General features: G+C 40.6%; 1 protein-coding gene across 5 annotated transcripts in view; it reads left to right on the top strand.

Moving 5' to 3' along the window:
* Positions 1-24,104, top strand: part of FAM193A (family with sequence similarity 193 member A) — a 391,927-nt gene that overhangs the window by 23,816 nt on the left and 344,007 nt on the right. The window contains exon 1 of one of the 5 annotated variants that reach the window (XM_029592169.1): positions 252-1,860. The exons of the other annotated variants lie outside the window; for them this stretch is intronic. Within the exon in view, the coding sequence (XP_029448029.1) occupies positions 1,840-1,860 (21 nt within the window). The 5' untranslated portion in view covers positions 252-1,839. Of the gene's footprint in view, positions 1-251; positions 1,861-24,104 lie in introns of those variants that run through there. 5 annotated transcript variants of the gene reach the window in all.

Raw genomic sequence — 24,104 nt, 5'->3', positions numbered from 1 at the left:
TTGAAAAACTGATTAAAGGACTATGTGGGGGATGGTGGCGCTCATGATTACATAACAAAAACTGAACGAGACACCAGGGTCTGGTGTTCTTGTAATTGTATGAAGCATCACCATTCATCCATTAAATATTTAAAAAAAGTTTTTTAATAGCACTTAAGTTGTAATTAGGTTGGGCATGTGTGAGGCACAGAAATAAAATAGAAAAAAGAAAAAAAAGATTTATATTTAAAGCATAAAGAAAAAACTTTCCTGTGTGCGGGTTGTTTGACGAGTTTGATATATGAGTTACCCTCACGCTTTGTGGATAGACATTGTTTGATTATTAGTGATGTTAGACAAATTAGTGCAGAATTAACCCTAATCAAAATTATAAGAAATAGTAGATCTATTAGTGATCATAGGTAAAAAGACTAAGTCATAGATTAGGATACATTACTAGTCATTACTTGAGAAAAGTACTTCTTGGTACCAGGAAGGGGAGAAAAAGCAAGTAATTTAGGCCATTATGTGACTTCTGTAAACAGATTAAATTAAGTATATTTCTTTTGAGATTGACTGGAGACGCATTTGATCTTTTTGGTAATAATTTCTAATTGCTCTGATTTACTTTTATACTCTAAGCCACAAGAGTCTGCAAAGGGAATACAAAACTACATTTCCCCTCATAGATTTATAAATATATTTTGTAATCTGAAAGAATAAGATCTTTATACATCTAAGCATCAATTAAGCAAGCAAACAGGACCACAAGCAGGGATTCTGAATGTAGAGCTGGAAGTTAGATCCCACAGGCTAGCTAATTTTACTTTCAGGACAGTTGAGGAAAAGGCAGGGTTTTTGGCAGGTCTTTCTCATTTTTTCCAACAGATACCAGAAGCTCTCAACAGCTGAAGGATGACTGGGTAACATCATATCCCCAAAGCTGTCGCCACTGTTACCACTTCTATTGCAATCCAGGCAAATGTCCTTATCTACAGTGAGGAAATGGTTCATTATGAAAGATATCTGCAGATCGACTCCCTCAGTACAGAGGTGATAGAATTCAGAGAGAAGGTGGTGAGACTGAGAAGCATCCAAGAGAATGAGGACTACTTAGGTGAAATGCTTATCGAGGTGTCAAAGATGGAAAAATCAAGCAGTGGGGAAGATGAAATTGGACCATGAGATAACAGCTGGACCCAGATTACTACAGTTACTAAACCTTAAACCATGATTCAAATTTCCCTTGATCTAATGAACTGGTATGCAGCCCTGGAAGTGGAGGAGGAGGAACCAAAATATGCAAATCCCAAAGCTATGACCTGAATAATTGCTGCACCTAGGAGGTGGAGGGTAGTGGTGGTTGATGACTTGTTTCTGAGGGGCATAGAGGTATCAATCTGCCTGCCAGACATGTTGTTCTGGGAAGTGTACTGTCTGGGTGCCAAAATGCAAGACATTATGGAGAGATTGCCAGAAATCTTCAAGCCTACTGACTACTATCCGATGCTGCTTATCCATGTTGGCTCGAGTGATACTGCTAGGTGCCACACAGATCATACCAAAAGTGAATTCATGGCTCTGGGAGAAAAAGTAAAGCAGATAAATATGCAGGTTATATTCTCCTTCATCTCCTAGTCAAGGATAAAGGCTCAGGCAGGGAAACTTGTCTTCTAGAGATATATAATTGGCTGCGTGAATGGTGTCGACAAGTGTTTTGGAATTTGTGGACCATGGGGATGATGATTCAAGGAGGACTGAACAGAGATAAGGTCCACCTGTCGAAGAAGGGGTGCACAGCGTCTTCCAACGCAGACTGGCAAACCTACTGAAGAGAGCTTTAAACTAGGATCTTCGAGGATGGGTGCACAGTACCCTAAGGTAAGTAAAACATTAACTTCTTCTATAGAAATGGGGAAAAACGGGCAGTACAGTGCTGCGTACGTCGAATAGCGCTGTAGAAATGTTAAGTACTACTAACCACATTGCTAGTAATGTGATGGCAGGTGTAGTTTGCTCATGCCCTATGATTGCATTATGAGAGGCCTTCCCTGTACCCTCTTGGCATAAACTTTAAGTAAAATAACCAAGGAAAACCCCTGTGTAATAACTGCCAGTCATTTTAATGCAGACAAACATCTGACAGGGTCCTATTTTCCAGTACAGCACGAGTAATTTTGTGACCAGAGCAAAGGTTAGATGGGAAAGGGAATATAATTGTGCAGTGTACATGCTAAAACAGTTAATTCAACATCTTATTTCTGAGTTTTTAAAAAAACAATTATTTATACTTTTCACAGCATTCAAAAAGCATATGCTTGTAAAAAGGAATAGAAAATATCAGTTGATATAAGAAAATAGGAAATGTATCGATACAAAGAAAATAACAGAATCAATTTCCAATTTGCCCACTAACAAAGGATCCAAGCAATAGAAAAAACAATTGAGAGATGGCATCCAAAGTAACAACCAAAAAGAAAAATGAACACTGAACTATACACACTCATATGCATAATCTCAACTAATCTTTGCAGCACCTCCACTTAGTATCTTTTTCGAATCAATGAAAAAACATAACTGGGAGGGGTCAGAAAAGGTGTAAGCTGCATCTTGAAATTTAACAAAATTATTTATAAGGATATCGCACAACAAAAAAAACACTAAGATAAAACTACGTGGCCCATTTTCCTGAAATTGTTTACAATACTTTTGGTTTTTTTTTGTTCTTTACACAAATCAGGAAATACCTAAATCTTTCCTCTCAGAAATAAAGTATCCTTATTATGGAAGAATATGCTCAAAATAGAAACTTTTTTATTCTGAATAAAAGCAAAAGAAACCAGCAATAAACCCCTCCTAATCTCCTCTTCACCCAATCTCTCTCTCTCAAGTATAGCAGTCAAGTCCAAGAATAATTCACTAGCATTCTCCAGTATCTTCTCGTTCAGTAGTTAATCAATTTTGCTTAAGGGTGGAATGACATCATTATCTTTCATCAGGTACCTCTTGATTCCTGAGGGGGAGGCCTTAGGAAAATTGATCAAAATTGGTTTAAAAAAAAAAAAGTTTTAATTTCTAGTATAGTTTTTCAATTTTCTATTAATGATCATCTTGTCTTACATTAAACAGGACTTAATTTTTGCTAGTTAGGAAACTTTATCAGAAATCTGACTTAATTCCTGAGCTTGACTTGCTAAGTTAAATTCCTGCTCCTGTCTCCACACTTGTCCTTGACAAGAAAAAACCTCCAATGAGGAAACAAGTTGGTGAAGGAAGGCTACAGCAGACCAAATGGCCTCCAAGGTAACAAGCCCAAGTTTAACCAGAGGGGGGGGGGGGGGGGGGGGGGGGTACAGGCGAAGCTCCCAAAACCACTTACCGCTTCTGCTGTTAACTCCTCCTTGCTGTTTATTCCTGATGATCTCACCAGAGAACCCACTCCGTTCACATTGGGGCTACTCAGCAGAGCCCTTGGTTCTTGTAGAACAAATCCCACAGAGCTGTCCTCCAATACTGTCAACAACTGATTCTGCTCTGCAGCTCCTGTGGTACTAGTCACCAGTCCAGAAGAGGAAGCACTCCCTCGATCTGCAAGGGAACCATCTCTTGGTTGTTGAGGGGTTGCCCGAGGACCTGGACTGAGCAGTGACACAGTCCCAGAGCCCAGGACCTGATCTCTCCAACTCAAATACTCCATCAGATCTCAGTAATTCAGAAGGCTGCATAAATCCAGAGGTAGTCAATTGATGACCTGAAGGAAATTCGAAGGTGTAGAAAAATCTTTAATCTTCCGCTTATATTTCTTTACCATACTGGAAAAGTGGTAAGATGAACAAAAAAAAAAAAAAAAACAGAATGCGGGTCGTCGGAGAATGGATTTGGCATGGCTCACTCGTGTGGTCATCTTGGGTGATTTCTCTGAGTTTTGGGGAATTAATGGGATGGTGTTTCCCACTGAGAGGTGGAAAAGTTCATTTCGATTCATGATTTATCATTCTGTGTCAGGGATGCCAACTCCGGTCCTGAAGAGCTACAAACAAGCTTGGTTTTGTGGACATTCACAATGAATATACATATCTTATGCATATTCATTGGGGATGTCCTGACAACCAGATCTGTTTGTAAACTATGACTGGAGGTCTGAATGCAGCCCTTGGATGAATTTCATCTGACCTCTGGTGGTAACAGCCTAAGGAACTTGATCTGGACCACAGCAGTGACAACAGAAGGAGCTTGATTAATCTTGCAGTGGTGATGGTAGCAGCACATTCTGCCACTACTGCCAGCTCAGATACTTCAAGTCTGAAATACAAGTGATGGCACATCAGAGCAGTATGGGCTGGGAATGCTGGTGCATGATCAACACTGATTGACTGCATTATGTATTGCTGGCTTTAATGCAGCTTGTGCAGGGGCAGCCAGTTGGACCAAAGACAGGGGTGTAGAGGCTACAGCATAGCTTTAAGGAGTTTTCAGCTACTTTGGAGGGTGGTGCAAACAAGTGCAGGCCAGAGGAGGAAGGCACTGGAAAGCCAGGTAAGGATGTTGGTTCTTGGAGATCCCAACCATGCCACCATCTGTTCGGGAATGGGCATGATCATCAATCTGTAAGGATGCAGGCTTTGAAGGTGTAGAGTGCAGAAATCCTCATTATTATAACCCAGGTATACCAAGTCCAGGTCTTTCTCCTTGAATCAGGATCTCCATAGGGGATTGTTTTGCTTATACCACGAATCTGGCATATTGCAAGAAAGAGAAGCAAGGTGAAGTGAAAAAAGAGAAGGGGTAGGGGAAAGAAGAAAGGGGATGGAAGTAGAGAGGCAGTAAGTGCAATTCTCACAAACACATCATTCCGTCGTCCATCTTCCCTCCCTGCCCCCTTGTTTCCTAGGTGGGCAGTTATTGAGGAAGTTGGAAGCAGGAAGTAAGATTGAGGAGGCTGTGACAAGGAAACCAACTTTGGAAAAATCTGGAAATATTATTACTAATACTCTTATCTGCTGCACCCCTGGACTTTGTCCCCTGCTTCCCCCCTTTCCAGAATTTCAAATCTCCAATAGGTCTGAGCATGAATCTCCCCAACCCTTTTCAGCAAACAACTGTAAGCGGTCCTCTCCTGTCCCACCATAATCTTTATTAAGTTATATTCTTAGCCTCTACTGGGTCAGTAATTAATATACATAATGAAGAGCAGATAATTAAGACTTACAAATTCCTTGCAAATTTTAGTTTTGGTTTGGTGTTGCAAAAGTATTGCTAGACCATGAGATTATAGTCTTGGGGGAATTCTGCGCTACTGCGGAGTACAGAATTTGCACTGAACTCCCCTCTGTAGTTGCGCAGATGCTGTGCAGAATTTGACAGGCTCTGGCATGTTGCGAGCAGAGCCTGTCCTTGCAGCAAAGATGGAACAGGCCTTGGCGTGCTGCGAGCAGAGGCCGTCCTGCTCACGGTGAAGATGGAGGAAGAGTGTGCGTGTGTGTGTGTGTGTGTGTAAAGACTGAAGCCTAGGTGGTGAGAGAGAGTGCATGTGTGAGGGTGCATGGGTTTGGGTGCAGAGAGAGTGAGCTTATATGACAAGATTGTGAAGGAGTGTGTATATGTGTGAGAGATTGGGAGCTGGTGTGTGAAAAAGGGATTGTGTGTAGGTGAGGGTGCTTGTTTGTGAGGGAGGAGGAGAGCCTGTGTGATGGTGTGTTATGTGTAAGAAAGAGAACCTGTGTGAAGGGATGTATGTATGTGAGAGAGAAGGGGGAGCCTATGTGTAGGGTGGGTGAGCAAGAGAGGGAGCTAGTGTGCAGGGGTGTATGAGAGAGAGACACATAGGACTCTGTGTGAGGGTGTATGTGTGAGAGAGAATGGGAGCCTGTGTGAGGGTGTATGTGTGTGTGTGTGCGAGAGAGGGGAGCCTGTATGAGGGGGTGTATGTGAGAGAGAGGGGGAGTCTGTATGAGGGTGTGTGTGAATGAGAGAAACGGGCTGTTACAGTAAAGTCCGCGGGAGAGCAGGCGAATGCCTGCTCTCCTGTCCACGCAATTCAGTATTCAGATTAGGCCCGGCTGTAAAAAGAGGCACTAGGGACACAAGCGTGTCCCTAGTGCCTCTTTTTGGACAGAAGCAGCGGCTGTCAGCGGGTTTGACAGCCGACGCTCAATTTTGCCAGTGTCTGTTCTCAAACCCGCTGACAGCCATGGGTTCAGAAACCAGACGCTGACAAAATTGAGTGTCCGGTTTTCAACCCGTGAGCCGCAGGCCAACCTCAAATTTTTTTTTTAAACTTTTTGTAACTTTTGGGACCTCTGACTTAATATCGCCATGATATTAAGTCGGAGGGTGCACAGAAAAGCAGTCTTTACTGCACTCTCCCGGTGCCCGGAGAAATTAGCGTCTACCTTTGGGTAGGCGCTAATTTCTGAAAGTAAAATGTGCGGCTTGGCTGCACATTTTCCTTTCTGAATTGCGTGGGAATACCTAATAGGGCCAACAACATGCATTTGCATGTTGCGGACGCTATTAGGTTCAGGGGGTTGGACGCGCGTTTTTCGACCCCTTACTGAATAAGGGGCAATGCTAGCACGTGTCAAACTCGCATCCAATCGCGGGTTAACAGTGCGCTCCACTGGAGTGCACTGTACTATATCGGCCTGAAAGAGAGGGAGGCTGTATGAGGGGATGTGTGTGTGTGTGTGTGTGAGAGAGAGCGAGAGGGAGCCTGTATGAGGGTGTGTATTTGCACTAGAGAGAGGGAGCCTGTGTGTGTGAGAGAGAGGAAGCCTGTGTGAGGGGCAGTACTGAGAGAGGGGTCAAACTCTGGGAATGGAGATAGGGGAAGGGAGAGAATAGTGGCAGGTGGAGGAGTTGGGGCTTGAGAGTGCAAAGTGAAAGGAGCCTGACCAAGGGAGTAGTAAGGAGAGAGGGTGGAAGAGACACTCTTACAGTGAACTTCTAGGGAAATTCTGCTCAAAATATTTAAAACTCTGCATCTTTAACTTTTTTTCTGTATTACATTTTAAATTTCGTACTTAGACTGTCCTGTATGTTATGTTATTTTGATCAATATAAAGTGTGCAGAATTCCCCCAGGAGTAAGATTACTGAGGATATTGGATGTAGGTGTTAAAATGTGCTGATGTCTCAGAACCCCCTTTAGCAGGGCTGGATTTAGGGTTTCAGTGACCCATAGGCAAGGTTGGTGGTAGACTCTAGAGATCCCATTCCAGAGTGCCATAGCAATGTACCTTTGAAGTGGACAGTGGGTGCAGGCTCCTTCTTGGCACCATTGCATTCCTCTTTGATCTAGGTATTTGGTACCCTAAGTAACTGCCTATGCCTAAATCCGGTTCTGGCTATCAGATGATTCCAAAATTATTAGTGTTGGTGTACACAGAATTGAGAGAGGTTAATTAAAAGTTATAGGGTATAAGTTGAACATTTGTGTTGGAAGGCAGATAGTGAGGTTTACCTCAAATGCAGGGTATTCACATTGGGATAATTGGGGAGGTGAAAAAAATTATTTAGCACTATCTGCTCTATAGAGCTCTTTCTGGGAGCAAAATTATCAGGAGTTGAATGGCATTTGAATTTGGTTCTGAACAGAAAAATGTGAGCATTGTGTTTGTACTTTTAATTTTGTTAAAGTAAGAAAAAGAGGTAAATATGGTTATTTATATTGTGTTCCTGCTAACTGCGTGTTTAAACTTTTGGAGGGGGGATTAGTGTTTCTGCTGACATTTGGTTTTCATTTTATACTGAGGGATTATACTGATGTGTTACTTTATTGTATTTTAATTTGTTTTGTTGAATTTATTGTACATAATTATTCTCCTCTATCTCTTTCTATTTCTTACATTCCCAGTTCATTAGACCTTGTTAATTGTAACTGCTTCTCTTCATCACGTTATTTATGTTTTTTGGTTGTATTATCCACACCCCTGTTTTCTGTAAACCGACATGATGTGAACGAGTTCATGAATGCCGGTATAAAAAAACCTTAAATAAATAAATAAATAATAAAATTGCTGTATTTATTTTTCTGTAATTCACTTTGAGGTTCTCAGAATGGAAAGATCACTGTTAGAAAATAAATAAACCAATATGATGAATTATTTTACTTAAGTCATGATGATCTTGACCTTGTACTTATTATTCTTTACCATGGCACACTTTCAACCCCATGTCAGTCTTGTATACTGGTGCATGTTATATGCATGGAGATTAGATGCTGGATAAGGCAGGCTAATTGGCAAGTTTGTTCTTTTTCAGTGAGTGAATTCCTTTTTTTGCTAGGTATGCTGTTTGGCTGATAATACTGAGGAAAATGTCTCAGCAAGGATCATTAACCGGTAATCAAGGATGGACAGTGAGTTAACTGGTGAAAGGCCTGAGGTGGAGCTAAGGTTGTTAACACAGACAGGTCTTTAATTAAAGTGCTTCTTTAAATAGCTGAAAAGACTTTCCATTGATGAAATCTCTTCCATGTACCACACACCCAGATTCAAAGATAAATTGTTGTGTGACCATTTCTGTTGCACTGTGTCACAGCTTAAAGAACTACCACAGAGTTTATTTATTTTTAAAAGAATATTGCTATAAATGAGCACTACAATTACCATGAGACTGAGATTTTGGAAACAATGCTTGTTTAGAAAGTCCTTTTTCTATTTTAATACTAGCCGTTAAGCCCATAACAACGGGCTATATTAAAAAAAATTTTTCGGTCCATTTCCTTCTCCCTCCCACCTCATTCTCCCCTCACCCCCTATTCTCCCCTCCCCCCCAGTCACTCCCCCTCCGGATGGCACAAACAGAAGATCTTTGGGGGAGATCCCTCCCTCCCGCGCGCATGCCGCTACTGAGTCTTGCCGCTGCTGCTCCTCGCCACTGCCCCTCGCCGCCGCTCCTCCCAGCGCCATTTTTGTTATGGGCAAGCTCTGGCCGACGTGCTCGCCCGCGCATGCACGGTAGAGCTGCTCTCTACTGCGCATTTGCGGCACGTCGGTCAAGCTTCGTTTATTAGGTTGATGCTACTGCAAAGATGGTAAGGCATATTTTTTGATTACCTGGGCTTCTGGCACAATCAAAACCAGTTTATATTAGAGCCATAGCATCATGAAGTCATTTGCAATTATGCCAAGATTTTCCCTTATTTTTATTAATTTTTTTTACACTGCTCTCTTCTGTCTTGCTATTACAGTGTGATTTCATCAGCTAGGGAGTACTGGCAGTGGCTCCTTCTAGAACAGTGGTTCTCAACCCGTTCTTCGAGTCACTCTGTGACTGGCTTAGGTGTATCCCAAGCACTGGGTTGAGAACCCCTGCTCTAGAATATGGTAAATGTGCATCCTGGCTGGTCAGTATTTGTCCCTGTTGTACGCTGGCTGAGACATTCCCTTTCTCCAGCCATAGAAACGACTGCAGAAAAGGACCAAATGATCCACCCAGTCTGCCCAGCAAGTTTATGCCAGTATCTGCTGCACTGTGCAGGTTACTCCCATGCTTATCAGTTTCCCAGACCATAAAAGTCAGGGTCCTCGGATGCTGTTTGAATCCAGTTCCCTTAACCCAGAGCTTTCCAAACTGTGTGTCGGGACACGTTAGTGTGTCGCCTGCAGTGTGCAGGTGTGTCGCGCAAGCCCGGTCAACTCTGATGCGAGTTTGGGCTTTTTTTTTTTCTAGAGATTCACTTTTTTTTTTCAGTTTATGGGTTGCTTATTATTGGATGATTTTGCTGTCAATCGCGTTTTTTGGGGGGGCTTGGTGGGTGGAACGAGCCCAGCCATCCTTGCATTGGCTGCTGCTGCCGATGAGGCCTGGCCATGAGGAGTACTGACTGCAAGCAGCAGTGTCTGGTGATCATGGAAGGGAGTGAAGCACTTAACTGGCAACAATCAAAAAGATGAGGTACATGAGTGTGGGGGCCAGACATGTGCTGGGGGGGGGAGAGATGAGGGAGTGGGGGGCAAACGTGCTGGGGGGACAGACATGTGCTTGGGGGGGAGACATATGAGTGTGTGGGGGCCAGACATGTGCTGGGGGGGGAGAGAGATGAGTGTGTGGGGTACAGACATGTGCTGGGGGGGAGAGAAATGAGTGTGTGGGGGTCAGACGTGCTTGAGGGGGAGAGATATGAGTGTGTGGGGGCCAGACATGTGCTGGGGGGGAGAGAGATGAGTGTGTGGGGTACAGACATGTGCTTGAGGGGGAGACATATGAGTGTGTGGGGGCCAGACATGTGCTGGGGGGAGGAGAGAGATGAGTGTGTGGGGGACAGACAATTTGTTTTATTATTGTTTCTCATAAATTATAACAATAACATGAATCTTGGAATATATATTTTTAATATAAATTTAAGGTTTTCATGAGATAGGTTGTGTCGTGAAACATTTTATTTATGTATATATTTAAGGAAACATACATAAATTGTTGAAATATGTTTCGTTCGTTTAACCTCTGGTTTACTAGTAGACTGAATTACCGTGTCCCGAAATTATGTTTGTCTAAAAAGTGTGTCACCAACATGAAAAGTTTGGAAAGCTCTGCCTTAACCATTTGCATGGAGGCAGAGAGCAATGTTGGAGTTGCATCAAAAGTATCAGGTTTATATACCAACATTCACCAGCAAGTTACCCCCATATTTATTTGTTCCCCAAACCGTAAAAGTCGGGGCGATTGGTTGCTTTCTGAATCCAATTCAATTCCCCTTTTCCCACTGCCGTTTGAAGCAGAGAGCAATGATGGGGTTGCATTAACCAGTATCAAGGCTTATTTGTAAGGCTAGCAACTGTCACACCAGCAAGTTACCCCCACTTACCCCATGCACTTTTTTTTTTTAATTTCCAACCTCAGCCTTTAGGGATCCACAGTGTTTATCCCATGCCCCTTTGAATTCCTTCAGTGTTTTCATCTTCACTACCTCTTCCGGAAGGGCATTCCAGGCATCCCTCACCCTCTCCTTGAAGAAATATTTCCTGACATTGGTTCTGAGTTATCCTCCCTGGCGTTTCATTTCATGACCCCTAGTTCTATTGATTTCTTTCCAACAGAAAACATTTGAACAGAGCCCCTTGCAAGGAATCCACTATCTCTCTTCTTCTGGTAGATTCTGCAGAAGGGATTTTCCAGTTTACATCCAGCAGATTAAAATCTCCAATGATCAATACTTCTCCCTTCTTTCCCTCCTTTTGGATGTCTTCAACCAGATCTCTGTCTAGTTCTTCCATTGGAATGGAGGCCTGTATACTACTCCAGTAAAAATGGATGCACCATCATCTTTTTTTTTTAGGATGGCCCATAATGCTTCTTCTCTACCCCACATTCCTTGCAGTTCAGTTGCTTGGATATTGTTTTTGACATAACTACTCTTCCCCCTTTTCTGTCCTCTCTGACCTTCTTTAACAAGTTATGGCCACATCCCAATCATGAGAATCCGTGAACCATGTCTCTGTAACAGCAACGGTGTCCACGTCCCTCTCCACCATCAGGACCTGCCAGTCTGGGATTTTATTGCCCAAACTACATGCATTTGTGATCGTCGCTTTCCAATTTTTCTCTCTTGATTTGCTGCATTTCCTAGTCACCTTTTCTTCTAAACTGTTGAGATTACTTGCATGAAAACAAATTTCAGAATATAGCTGCCTCTCACAGGAAGACCTGCAAACAATGGCTACTTTCTGCTCCCAACTGCTGATCTCTAGGCAAATAAAATCTACAAAGAGCCCCTCCCCCTAGACACAGCGGTAAAACTTATGGAACTTTTTTTTTTCTTTTTCATCCCCAATACACACTTTGGGACTTTTGTTCCCAAGTAAAATAAACCCCCTCTGAAAGGCACAAAATATTACAAAAATCAGACAAGGAATATACTTAGCCCAGATATAAATAAGCAAATTTCAGATAGCTTGTAGCTGCCTCTCACAGGAAGACCTGTAAACAACAGCCAGATGAGGGGGCAGAAGCTGGGCTCAGGATATAAGCCCAGGTCTCTAGCATGTCAACAATGCTACGTCACTAAACCATCAGGCTATTGAAAAGTGAATTTTAGGTTTATGGCTAACATGAAATTCTTGCAGTAGCATCACTGCAGTTCTTTCTATATGTCTGCATTCCTGCAGTGATAACACTAGCCTGCTACAGCAACATTTATTTAAGATTGTTTGGCTGTGATTTCCTAAGATCAGTTTGATTCACATCAATAAAAATATACATAAAATAGAAGATAATCTAAAACAGTAACAGAAACAAACTTATGGAACCATATTAAGTCTAGTAACAGTACAACATATTCATTTGTTCACATCCTTGAATGCTTAAACAGCCATGTTTTGATCTTTTTAAAATATTTTGATGTCACTTAGCTGTTCTGACATAGTGTAATACTATGTAGGTCCAACAACAGAGAAGGCACGATCCCGCACCTCGCCCAAGTGAGCCTGATGCAAAGGTGCAGTACAAGGAGACCCTTGTTCGCAGATCTCTGTGTATGTGCAGCTTCCATCCACTGTACATTGGAATCCCTTATAAACATGTTGCCAAAAAAAAAAAATACCAAAAGCGAAGGGCTGATTTCTAAAACTGACAATTTCTAATATCATAGCCTTCCCTGGGAATCAGGTGCAGGATAAATTTACAGAGATGTTCTTAAAGCATGCACAGTAGTCACCCTTTAACTTATTAAGCACGAAGTCTTAAAAGAAAAAAAACAAAACAAAACTGCTCACAATGATGGTGGAGCTAAGATGGCTTGATAGGCTGCAGTGCTGCTGGTGTTCTTAGTGGGTTTTCTATTTTTTAACTTTTTTTATGGCCCTGAAGAGGAAAGGAAAACCCAGGAACTCATTACCTGAAGTTTCTCCCAGCCAGCAGATGCTTGTTTCAATCCTGAGCCGATTGTCGGTGATTGGGGATGCAAAGTCCATTGAGGAGTCCTGCGAGGGAGCTCAAGTACCCCTAGAGTCTAGAAGTTAGTCTTAGTCCCCTAGAGCATTTCTCTCCCCCTCAGATGGGCACTCTCGATGTTGCAGTGTCAGCCATCGCAGGAGAATAATGTGGTCCGCTCTTTGGCAGGAGGGGCTGCCGGCTTGGAAAACAGCTTTGCTGGAGGGCGTGAAGAGATGCGGTTTTTGGGCTTCTCTGCATCGGATGCTGTAGCTGGTGAATCTTCTGCTTCGCTCATGAGTCACTCCCTTCAGCCTTTGGTAAGGCCACCTCAAATCTCTTCGCTGTGGTCAGTTCTGGACTCTGCAATCAGCGGCTGTGCCTCTGTTATTGGTCTGTTAGTAGAAAAAATAAAGGAGATGATATTGCTAGACAGATCAGGGGTGAGACCTCAGCTGGAGTGTTATGTCTAGTGTTGAAGCATGTGCCTCCAAAAACAGATACAGCGTAGAGTGGTTAAAAAAAAAGATGCCAAAATGGGGGTTCGGTACTAAAAACCCTATGAGCTACATATGTATAACCTATAGGAGAGGCAATACTGAGGACTTCAAATACCTCACAAGACAAAAAAACAACTTTGGGAAGTTCACTCGCAAAGGCTCCAAGGGATCCAGTCTAGGGTAAAATATTTTTTCAATGCATCTCTAATAGGAGTCCCAGGCAGCTTAGGAAAGCTTAAAAATCACAAATCTAAGCACTTTGAGTTTTCCAACTGTTCTGTTTTTCTGTGAATACTGTTCTTATCCTGTATCAAAACAGTATTCACATTTTCAGTTTCTTGAACCTGTTTTTCCATATCGACAATCCTAGATTCTGTCTACTAACACTGGCATATATTAACTATGTACAAGATATTTCCAGAATCCTCTTTATTTGCATTCACATGAGAACACAAATAAGACTGGGCGATGCCAACAGCATTACAAGAGAAGTGTGGTGACTGAAATTCTTGGTTTGCTTGTTGAAGCTTGTCCACTGATCAGTAGAACTGTTTTCTACCTATATGTAGCAGTCCTATTCCACCTGAAGCACCTTTGGTCGTATCTGCTATATTAGAGAGTTCTGTTGAAGAGGTTGTGGATAGAGAGACTCTTTTGGTATCTTTTGTAATTGAGCAAGACTTAAATATGATTTTAAAATTATATTTTCATAAAGCTCATACGCTCTTCTATGGGAATTGTATCTGGATTTATCCAGATGTGGCTAAAACTATTCGAGAGAAGGAAACATTTTCTTGTAATATGTCAGGAAGTTCTTTCCTTGGGCGCTACTTTTCTTTTTAGATATCCATGCAAGTGTGTAGCTTTTTCTTCCTGATTAGCTTTGTTTTGTTTCAGATCAGAAGAAATCTCTTCTGTCAGCAACTAATGACTCCATTTAGTTAAAATACTTTTTTTTTTTAAATTTATTCTTTATTCAATTTTCATTCAAAACAATTTCAAACAAAAATATACCGTATGTAATAGTGAATACAATAAAATTAAGATAATTCTTTTACATCAACATAAGTAAGTTTAGTTTCACTAATTACGCCTCATAATTGGGGGAAAAAACCAAATATTTAATCCATAACATAAAGAAATTCAAGAGGAGAGGGAGAATGCTCTTACTTATTGACCATCTACATTTCCACCTTCTGTATTTTTATCCTGTAAAAACATCTCCAAATGTGACGGGTCAGAAAAACTAAATCTATTTCCCTGAAAAGTTACATAACATGTACTTGGATATTTAAGGAAAAAACTAGCCCCAATTGCTAGCAATTTATTTTTCAGGGAGAGGAAATGTCTCCTCTTAGCCTGAGTGGCTCTAGAGACATCAGGAAAAATATATATTTTCTGACCACAGAAACTAAGATCTTTATGTTTAAGAAAATCCTTAAACAATCTGTCTTTATCAGACTCTAACTGCAATGATACAAATAAAGTTGCCCTTTTCTGAATAAGGTCTATAGATTCTTCTAGAAATGTTGAGACACCTATAGATGATGTCTCTATTTTCTCCCCTCTCTGTACCTCAGCTTTATCTATAAAATAAAAAATCTTAGATACCAAGGGTAGATCTTTATCCTCATACTGTAATATGTCTCTCATATACTTTTTAAACATTTCCATTGGGGATAATAGCCTAGTCTGTGGGAAGTTGTTTATGCGTAGGTTTTTATACCTCATCATATTTTCCAATCTCTCCATCTCCCTATGTACAGATAGACTATCTTTTATATGTGCTGTTTCTGTTTCCTCCAACAACCTAATTTTAGAATTTACCTTTCCTAGATCTTCCTTTAAACAGGTAATATCCTGTTTTTGTTCACCAATTTGCAACTTATTTGAATTCACTATGACCGATAAAGACATATTCATTTGGTTAACATTTTCATTCATTTTTGCCATCATTGTCCAAATATCCTTTAATGTAACATCTTCAGGGGGGTCAATAGGCCATTGATATGGAACTCTTGACTCTCCTTCCGGATTCTGTAAAGTTTCTGCATCACTAGGTACTGCACAGTCCTTTCCCTTATGTTGACTAGCAGTCTCTAAATGAAGAAACCCTTCTGGTAATGAAGGCAAAGGTTGGAGGGGGGTGATGGTCCCGCGCCAGGGCTCAAGGAGGCTGAAAACTGACCTCCTGAGATATCCCCTATTGGCGATTCTACAAGTCGAAAGACATGATTGTCCATTGGGCCCTTAGATGTTATAGGGGATATGGGGAAACTTTTGACTTTTCTTTTCCTCCCCATTACATGGATCGAATAAGATGCAAAAGTTTCCAATATCCAATCTTCAGTGTTGGGACTCACCTATAGATCTTCCGGGCTTCCGGTCTTCACCGGGCTAAGCCGGGCAAAGCCAAGCGCGCCCCTTTGGAGCACGGCTTAGGAGTGCGCCGGCGGCGGTGATGCGCCACAGTCCCGGCGATTTTATGGCCGGCTCTCGTCGATGACGTCACGAGCTCCGCCCCTCCAAAACGGGGCTCAGCTGTTTCCAAGGCGCAAAGATGGTAAAACAAGACCCGCTCACAGTCTCAGCACACTGGGGACCTCTCTCCCTCTCCTCTGCTGAGGTTCCCCCAGTTAAAATACTTTGATCAGTGGCAAGTTAATGCTTTGTTTCCTTAAATTTTTTTTACTTTTAGCTCTCCTATGCCTTATGTCCAACCCCTTCCTTATTGTGGTCCATGGGCATTATGGGAGATGTTATGCTTTTTCTTTTTATTGGATTGATGTTTGTTTTTCCTGTATATTGAATGTGCTGCCTTTTCTTGTCATGCTTATGGCTATGTAATAATGCTATATAAAAAAAACAAAAACCAAACTGCTTAGTATTTTGTTTGATTATTTCATGGCTTTGGCTCTAAATAAAGATGATAATGGAAAGGGATGACAGACCCCAGCTAAACAATGTGTAGGAGTATAGCATAGGAAAATAATGAAACCTCATTGATTTCAACCTGTGATGGGGTGGGAGAGTAGCAAGAGGGGAGATAAAATCGCCGACATAAAGGATGGCAGACATTACATAGCATTTTCTGGGACTCGTGCAGTAGGTGCCATCAACAAAAAGGATCTCTTCCTTTTTCTTTTTTTTTTTTTTGCCATTTGTATTTTATTAGAAATAAAAGTAACACAAGCAGAAATGAACAACAATAGCTTCCACCACAGCGGCAGATTTTCCTAACAAAACAATTCTAGTACATAATGGGCCCCTGCTTCTCAATCACGATTGCTCCCATGGTTTTAACGAGTAACCCCCACCCCTTCCCCCTCCCTATGCTCTTGCTCTAGCATCAAACAAAAAGTTCATATTGTCTCAAGACTCAAACAAAATTAGGAAGCCTACAGAGTCAGAAAAGCCTGAGACCTCCATAGACAGCTTCGCTGCATCAGCCCGATATGAACACTGCTAGTCTTTGTCCAAATTGAAAGTTGTGGTACTGTCGCTTGCCAGGCTTCATAAGCCGCCCACGCCTTATAGAACTGTGGAAGGTATTTATTTTTTTACATGCAGTTATTTTCCCCAAGGTATAGATAACGGACACCTTGCTTTGAACCTCCGATACTTGCGGAATGGTGGAAGACTTCCAGTGTCTTGCAAGTGTGCATTGTGCTGCAACAAATATATAGTATTCCAGTCGCCCAACTTGTAGAGTTTGTCCCAATAGCGCTATTCAGTAGAACTTGGCCTGCTGTATATTCTCCAGTATTATGGTTTATAGCAGCCAACCACTCAAACACTTGTTTCCAAAAGCATTGAACATATGGACATGACCACCACATATGAAAATAGCCTCCGTCTTGTTGACATCCTTTCCAACATTTCCCAGAAAGACTTGGATACATTTTGTGCAAAGTGAGAGGGCTACGATGCCAGAGATATAAAAGTTTATAACAGTTTTCAATTAAATTTGCTGCAAACAACCCTTTGCCAGTCTGCTTGTATATTTCAGACCAATCATCATGGTCCAGGATAATGCCAAGGTCTGCCTCCCAAGCTTTAATAAAATGTGGTTTAACTTTAGGGGTCATATTTAGAAAGCCATATATCTTTGAAATAGCTTTTGTAATCTTGTTAGCCCCTCTGCATAAGCTTTCAAAAAAGGTCACTCCGGCTTTCAAGCTATTAGACACCAAGGAGGTATGTAGATAATGGCTAAGCTGCATGTACCGGAATCTTTCAGAGGAAGGCAACTCATATTTGTCGCACAAGTCCGCGAAACCTACAATCCCTTGTATAGTCCACACTTGAGCAATTGTTACAATCCCCTTCTTTTTCCATTTGGAGTATGCTGCAGGCAGTCTTCCTGGAATGAATGCGGTATTGTGGAAAAGGTAAGTTTGAGTGGAGTAGATCCTATTGCCCATGATAGCATGTCGCCATTGTTCCCAAACCCTGAGCGTATTGGACAGAGGGGCAGATACAGACTGCAATTGCGGCCAAGTTGTTTTTGGTTGCCAAATTAGCGCTTGTAGAGGAACTGCACCAATCATAGCTTGTTCCATTTGTATCCACCGTTTAATAACCGGTGTCTTATGCCAGTCTAAAATGGCTCGTAAATGAGCAGCCGCATGATACCATTGCAAATGGGGTACCTCCAGCCCTCCACGCTCTTTTGGAAGGTATAATATTTTTTTGGCTACCCGTGGGAATTTGCCCCCCCAAATAAACTTCAAAAAGCGACGTTGCCATTTATCCAGATCTGCCTTGGGAACATATATTGGCAGTGTTTGAAACAAATAGAGGAGATGTGGTAACACATTCATCTTAATCACAGCAATTTTCCCCACCCATGAAATATATCATCTGTCCCACTCCTCTAATTCTTTATATATCTTGGTTAACAAAGGGATATAGTTCAGGTTGAACAGGTCATCATGATGACAGCCCAAGTAAACCCCTAAGTATTTAATTTTCCTTTTCGTCCATTTGAAACGATGGGCCGCTTGGAGAGTGATCTCTTCCTTTTTCATTCACCTTACCTTCCTGGTGTTATCTAGCTTTATGAAAGGTGCGTTGATGGCTATGAGACAATTTGCAATACTGTTGCATCCCGCACCAGGTTCCTCCTAATCTAAGGGTGTGCAAGTCTGGGGTGTGTAGATTTTAACTAGTACCCTTTGATCTCAAATTTCATGCCCTGACTACACCATATTTTTGAACCAAGTAAAGGTCAACATGTTAAGTGTGTTTATTTAGGATTCCATCAGTGTAACTGTTTGCTCTTTTGAGTGAAGGGAGGGAATTTCCAGAAAGCAAAAGTGATTATATTTTTTTCTCTCAAGCTAAGTGAAGATATATCCACCTATATAATATTTGTGTAACAAAAATAATTACATGTATTCAGATATGATCACAGTTTTCCCCCCTTCCATTTTTTTTGTGTTAGTCTAGGTTATGCTATTTGAAAAAGGTTAGGGCAGACGGGAAGAGTGCTTCCTGCTGCTAAAGCCCCACGGAACTAAAATCTCCCACTACTGTGCTGCTGAAGACCTGACATCTATAATACACCCGCATCCTGCTTGGCTGTGTGAGACAGAAGGCATGACCTTGGATGGCCCTGCTCTGCAGTGCTTCCTTTGAGCTACAAGGCCTGCCTATTTAACACAAAACACAGCAAAAACTCCTGGTTGTATTTCTCTTGCTGTACTATTTGGCTTTTTTCCATGGATGCCAGACGTTATCTAGTATTAAGATGCAACAACATTTTCACAGCTAATGTGGTCCTTTGGCTTTGTGGTTTACTTTTGTTTACAAAGCATAGTGTAGCTGGAATATGATATTTATATTTTCTTTTGTGTGGAGGTCATAAATAAAATTCGTGTTTTCAAATTACTTTAAAGATTGTTAGAAGCCTAACTCTCCATTATGTTAATCACTGCACAATATGAATTTTCCTTATATGGGTTTGTGCATCTGTGGAATAGCACAAAATCATAGCTGATGTAATATGAGACACGTATGTTAGCAAGTTGTTTGTTTTTGGGCATCACATCTACCTGGTTCCATGGTTAATTGTTAATAAGACCCAGAAACCTAGACAGTAGATTGGGATGAAATATTAAAGAAGGATGAGTAGTGCAAATAAGGGCTGCAGCAAATGCTGTTAATTGGCATTTCTAGGCTTGCTGCCTTTGTCTCTCACTTACAGGGGAGTGAGAAAAGCAGCATACAAAGGTGGTGTTAGCAGAAGATGCAGTGTGAGAAGAAAAAGACAAGTGAAATTTCTGCTTCCTACTTCCAGTAATGCTTAAAACAAGAATGAATGTTTTTGGGTGTCTAGCATGTGAACTTTTTTGGCAGTTTTGATTTTACTAGTTGTTGAATATAATGAGATATCTGTCACTAATCTACAGTCCCTTTGATTGTAATACTTAGCAGCTATTGATGGGACTTCAGTAGCTGGTAAGTCATTTGCTTAATGGAAATAGTTGTTTTTATAAAGCTCCTGACTATTTCACTGGCAGAACTAATTTTGAAAATTGATGGACAAAAGTTTTGTCTACCCAGTTCTTTGACATGTCAGATACAAAGTGTGAATTTTGTATTAATTCATCAAGCTTAGCAAACTATTGACAATTGTTTTTTGGTTTTACCTGCAACAGCTTCCTCCTGCTTCTTTCGGCTTCCTGCCCAATCGGAAACAGGGCTGCAGTTTGGCACTTTAAGCCTTCATTCGCAACTGTCTGGGGGTTTTCTCTCCTGTTTTTGTCCTGTCCCATCTCACTTCAGCTCAGTCATAGCAGTAATGATAGGCCAGGTGCCATGCAGCAGGGCTACTTCCAGAACCCTATAGTCCATTAGCCATCACCACTGCACAATAACTGTGACTCCTTTCCCTCAGGGACTGTAAGAACTATCTCTATAGCAACCCCAGGCCTGGCAGACCCAGTGAGCAGAAAACCTGAGCCAATAATCAAAGCTAGGTCCCTCTACATGAGTGTCTAGCACTGCCACCGAGCCAACAAATTGGCCCCACACTATCATTTATTTTTTTAATTTTATTTATAAAACGTTGTATACCATCATTTAGAAGGTTCCATCATAACGGTTTACAAATATCCATGGTAATAAACATAAGATCAGTAATACAAAATAAAATTTATAAAAGACAAATATGAGCTACTGTATTATACATAAAATCAATAGTAAAAAAACATTAAAATAGGCTAATACTATATCAGCAAAGTGCATCAGGAATAAAAAGAAAATTAAAAGAAAATGAAAAAAGAAAATAAAAATCGACTCGCTATGACAACTGGTTCTGCTCATTGTAGGCTTTGCTAAAAAAAAAAAAAAAAAAAAAAGCCAAGTTTTCAGGTCTTTTAAAAATGTTTTTTCATTTTGCTGCATTCTAACGTTTTCAGGTAATGCGTTCCATATCTTTGGTCCTGCGAGAGAGATTACTCTGTTTCTAACCTGCGTTAGATGTGCTGATTTTACTGTTGGAATAGATAGGATACCCTTATTACATGATCTGGGATTTCTTTGTGGGGTATGTAATCTTATAGAAGCGTTTAGCCATTCTCTTCCTTCCCCAAAGATTGTTCTATGTAGGATGCAGAGAGCTTTATATTCAATGTGATATTGTAGTTTATTTTAACCTTCTTTAAGTTTCATATTATGTTTATTTAAATTGAGTTCAGAATCAATTATCACACCTAGGTTTCACGCATTATTTCCGATTTCAAGACTTGTTTTGTTATCTTCTAGGGTTAAAACTGACGGTTTAGTGCTGTTAGATCACCGATCTAAAAACATGATTTCAGTTTTTTTTTAACATTTAGACTCAATTTGATATTAGTTAATAGTTGTTTAATCAATACTAGATACATTGCTGTCAGCTTAAGTGTTTCGTCTATTGAATTCTTAATGAGAATTTAAATTTGCACGTCATCAGCATAAACGTAGTGAATGAGAGCGAGTCCACTAAGAAGACAGATGGGGATCATATATACGTTAAACAGAGTTGCTGAAAGTGAAGATCCCTGTGGGACTCCAGTATCCAATTTTATTTTTTCAGAAATTGTTATTAATCTTTATCTGAAAGAACCGATTTGTGATATGATTCGAAACATTTAAATATATTTTCTGTTAGCCCAATTTCTCTGAGTCTGTCTAGAAGGATGGAATGGTTTACTGTATCAAACGCTCCTGTCAGGTCTAGCAGTAGTAACAAGTAGTTTTGTCCACTGTCGAATCCTCTCAAAATTGTCGTTTAACGCTGGCAGAAGTGCCTGTACTGTAATGCTTTCTGAAGCCGAACTGCGTAGGATATAAAATGTTGTTTTCAGGATGTTCCGAGAGTTGTTTTTGCACTACTTTTTCTATGAGTTTTTCTAAAAAAGAGAGATTGGAAATCGGTCTATAGTTATTAAGTACTAAGGGATCCAGTGTAGGTTTTTTTTTAGAATTGGTTTAACTATTGCACTTTTGTTACCCTCCTGAAGCAATAGGTTGTTAATTTTTGAGATGAGGTCGAAATTACATGAGCCACAGTTTTCAAAGTGGGGATGGGAATATTATCAATGGGGTGTGATGCCGGGTTCATGTTAATTTCAGCTGGAGAAAACATATCAAAATTTGTCCATTCAATGCAATCTCTGGTGCTCATATTGATTGAGCAGTTACTGGAGGTGTCTATTCCAGTAATAAAATGTACTATCTTTTGCTTAAAAAACTGAGCTATTTTGTTGCATTTACGGTAGATTCTGGCAAAGTGCTGCTATTGTGGTCAGGATTGTTAGTAAGTGAATTTATAGTCGCAAATAGCGTTCTTGAGTTATGCAGATAATTCTGTATTTTTTGCTATAATACTGTTTTTTAATAAGTTTTTTTTTTATAATAAGCTAAACAGCTTCTATATGCTGATAGATTAGGGTTGGTAGGAAATTTCCTCCAGTATTTTTCCTTTTTCCTCAAGGTTTTCTTTACTGCTCCTATTTCTAAGTTGTACCAAGGCTTATGATTACTTTGTGAGTTATTTACTGTTTTTATTTTTGCTGGGCTTAATTTATCAGCAGTGTCATTCAGGGTATTTATCCATGACTGGACAACATGTCCATATAATCTGAGAAATCTATATTTTCTTTAATATGTTCCATTTCAATTAACAGATCTTCTGTCTTTATTAAAGGACGATATAAGAGAGATTTATTTTGAAAGTTTTCGGTTGAGGTTAATGGAGTAAAGGTGATTGAAGATTGGATTAGGAAATGGTCAGACCATGGTACTTGGTTGTGTTCGAGGGGCTATCAATTTTGAAATTTATGAAGATCAAATCTAGGGCATGCCCTGCCTTGTGTGTCAGGTCTGTTGTAATGAGTTCAAAGCCTAAGGCAGCTAAAGATTCAAGAAGGGTATTACAAGTTGTGGATCTAGGCTAGACATTCATGTGCAGATTAAAATCTCCTAAAATAATAGCAAGTTTACCAGGCTCTAATTAATTGACCAATAGTTCCATGATTGGGGAAATATATTCTAGTAGACAAGGTGGACAATACATTAAACACACTTGAAAAGCGTTAGAATTAAAAAAGGCAACTTCATAGGGTTAAGAAATATTCGAGGGTCTTAATTTTAGGCCTAGATCTTTTTTGGCAATAAAATTAAGCCACCTCCTTTCCGATTCAGACGTGGGATTGAAAATATAGCGTAATCAGGAGATGCAATTTGGTTTATTAGTACTGTGTCCGTCTTTTTTAGCCATGTTTTCTTCCTTTCCAAAATTATGGAAAGCATTGTCAATAAACAACTCTCTGAATATCTTGATGAACATCAATTACTCTTCCCATCACAATATGGATTCAGAAAGCTCCACAGCACAGAAACACTCCTCCTATCACTATCAGAATCACTCCTGAAAGCCCTTGACTCTGGCCATGCATACATACTTGCCCTACTGGATATATCTGCTGCCTTTGACACTGTTAATCACAACACACTTATCACACGCCTTTCTGAAATAGGTATTTCCGGCACTGTACTACTTTGGTTCCAATCATACCTGAACAACAGGAGTTACAGTATAAAAAGTGGTCAATATGAATCTAAACCTAGAAGCCTCACACAAGGAGTACCCCAAGGATCTTCACTTTCGTCAACGCTGTTTAATATTTATCTCACTCCATTATGCCGCCTCCTATCTAAACTGGGTTTCCAACACTTTATTTACGCGGATGATGTGCAGATTCTCATACCTATAAAAAACTCTTTCAAATGCTCTGAACACTTGGAATGCAGCCCTCACGGAAATAAAAAAAAAACTCCTCACCGACAACTCTCTAGCTATTAATACTAACAAGACTGAACTCCTCTTCATATCACCTGCAAACAACTCCACACTGAACACAACAGTCCTACCCCAAGGCTACCCTCCAGCGGCACAGCAAGTCCGCAGCCTTGGCGTTATATTAGACAACAACTTTACCTTTAAAAAATTCATCACTAACACTGTTAAAAGCGGATTTTTTAAGCTTAACACTCTAAAGCGCATTAGACCTCTACTACACCCATACAACTTCCGCACGGTTCTACAAGCCACAATTCTATCAAAACTTGACTACTGCAATGCTTTGCTATTGGGCCTACCAAAAAACACATTGCAGCCATTACAAATGCTTCAAAATGCAGCGGTGCGCATCATTACCAACACGCACCGCTACGATCACATCACTCCTGTGCTTCAATCACTTCA

The sequence above is a fragment of the Rhinatrema bivittatum genome, chromosome 1 (genome assembly GCF_901001135.1).
Source record: "Rhinatrema bivittatum chromosome 1, aRhiBiv1.1, whole genome shotgun sequence".
NCBI classification, from domain to species: Eukaryota; Metazoa; Chordata; class Amphibia; order Gymnophiona; family Rhinatrematidae; genus Rhinatrema; species Rhinatrema bivittatum.
The sequence above is the reverse complement of the archived record's forward strand: the minus strand, read 5'-3'. Positions and strand labels throughout refer to the sequence as shown.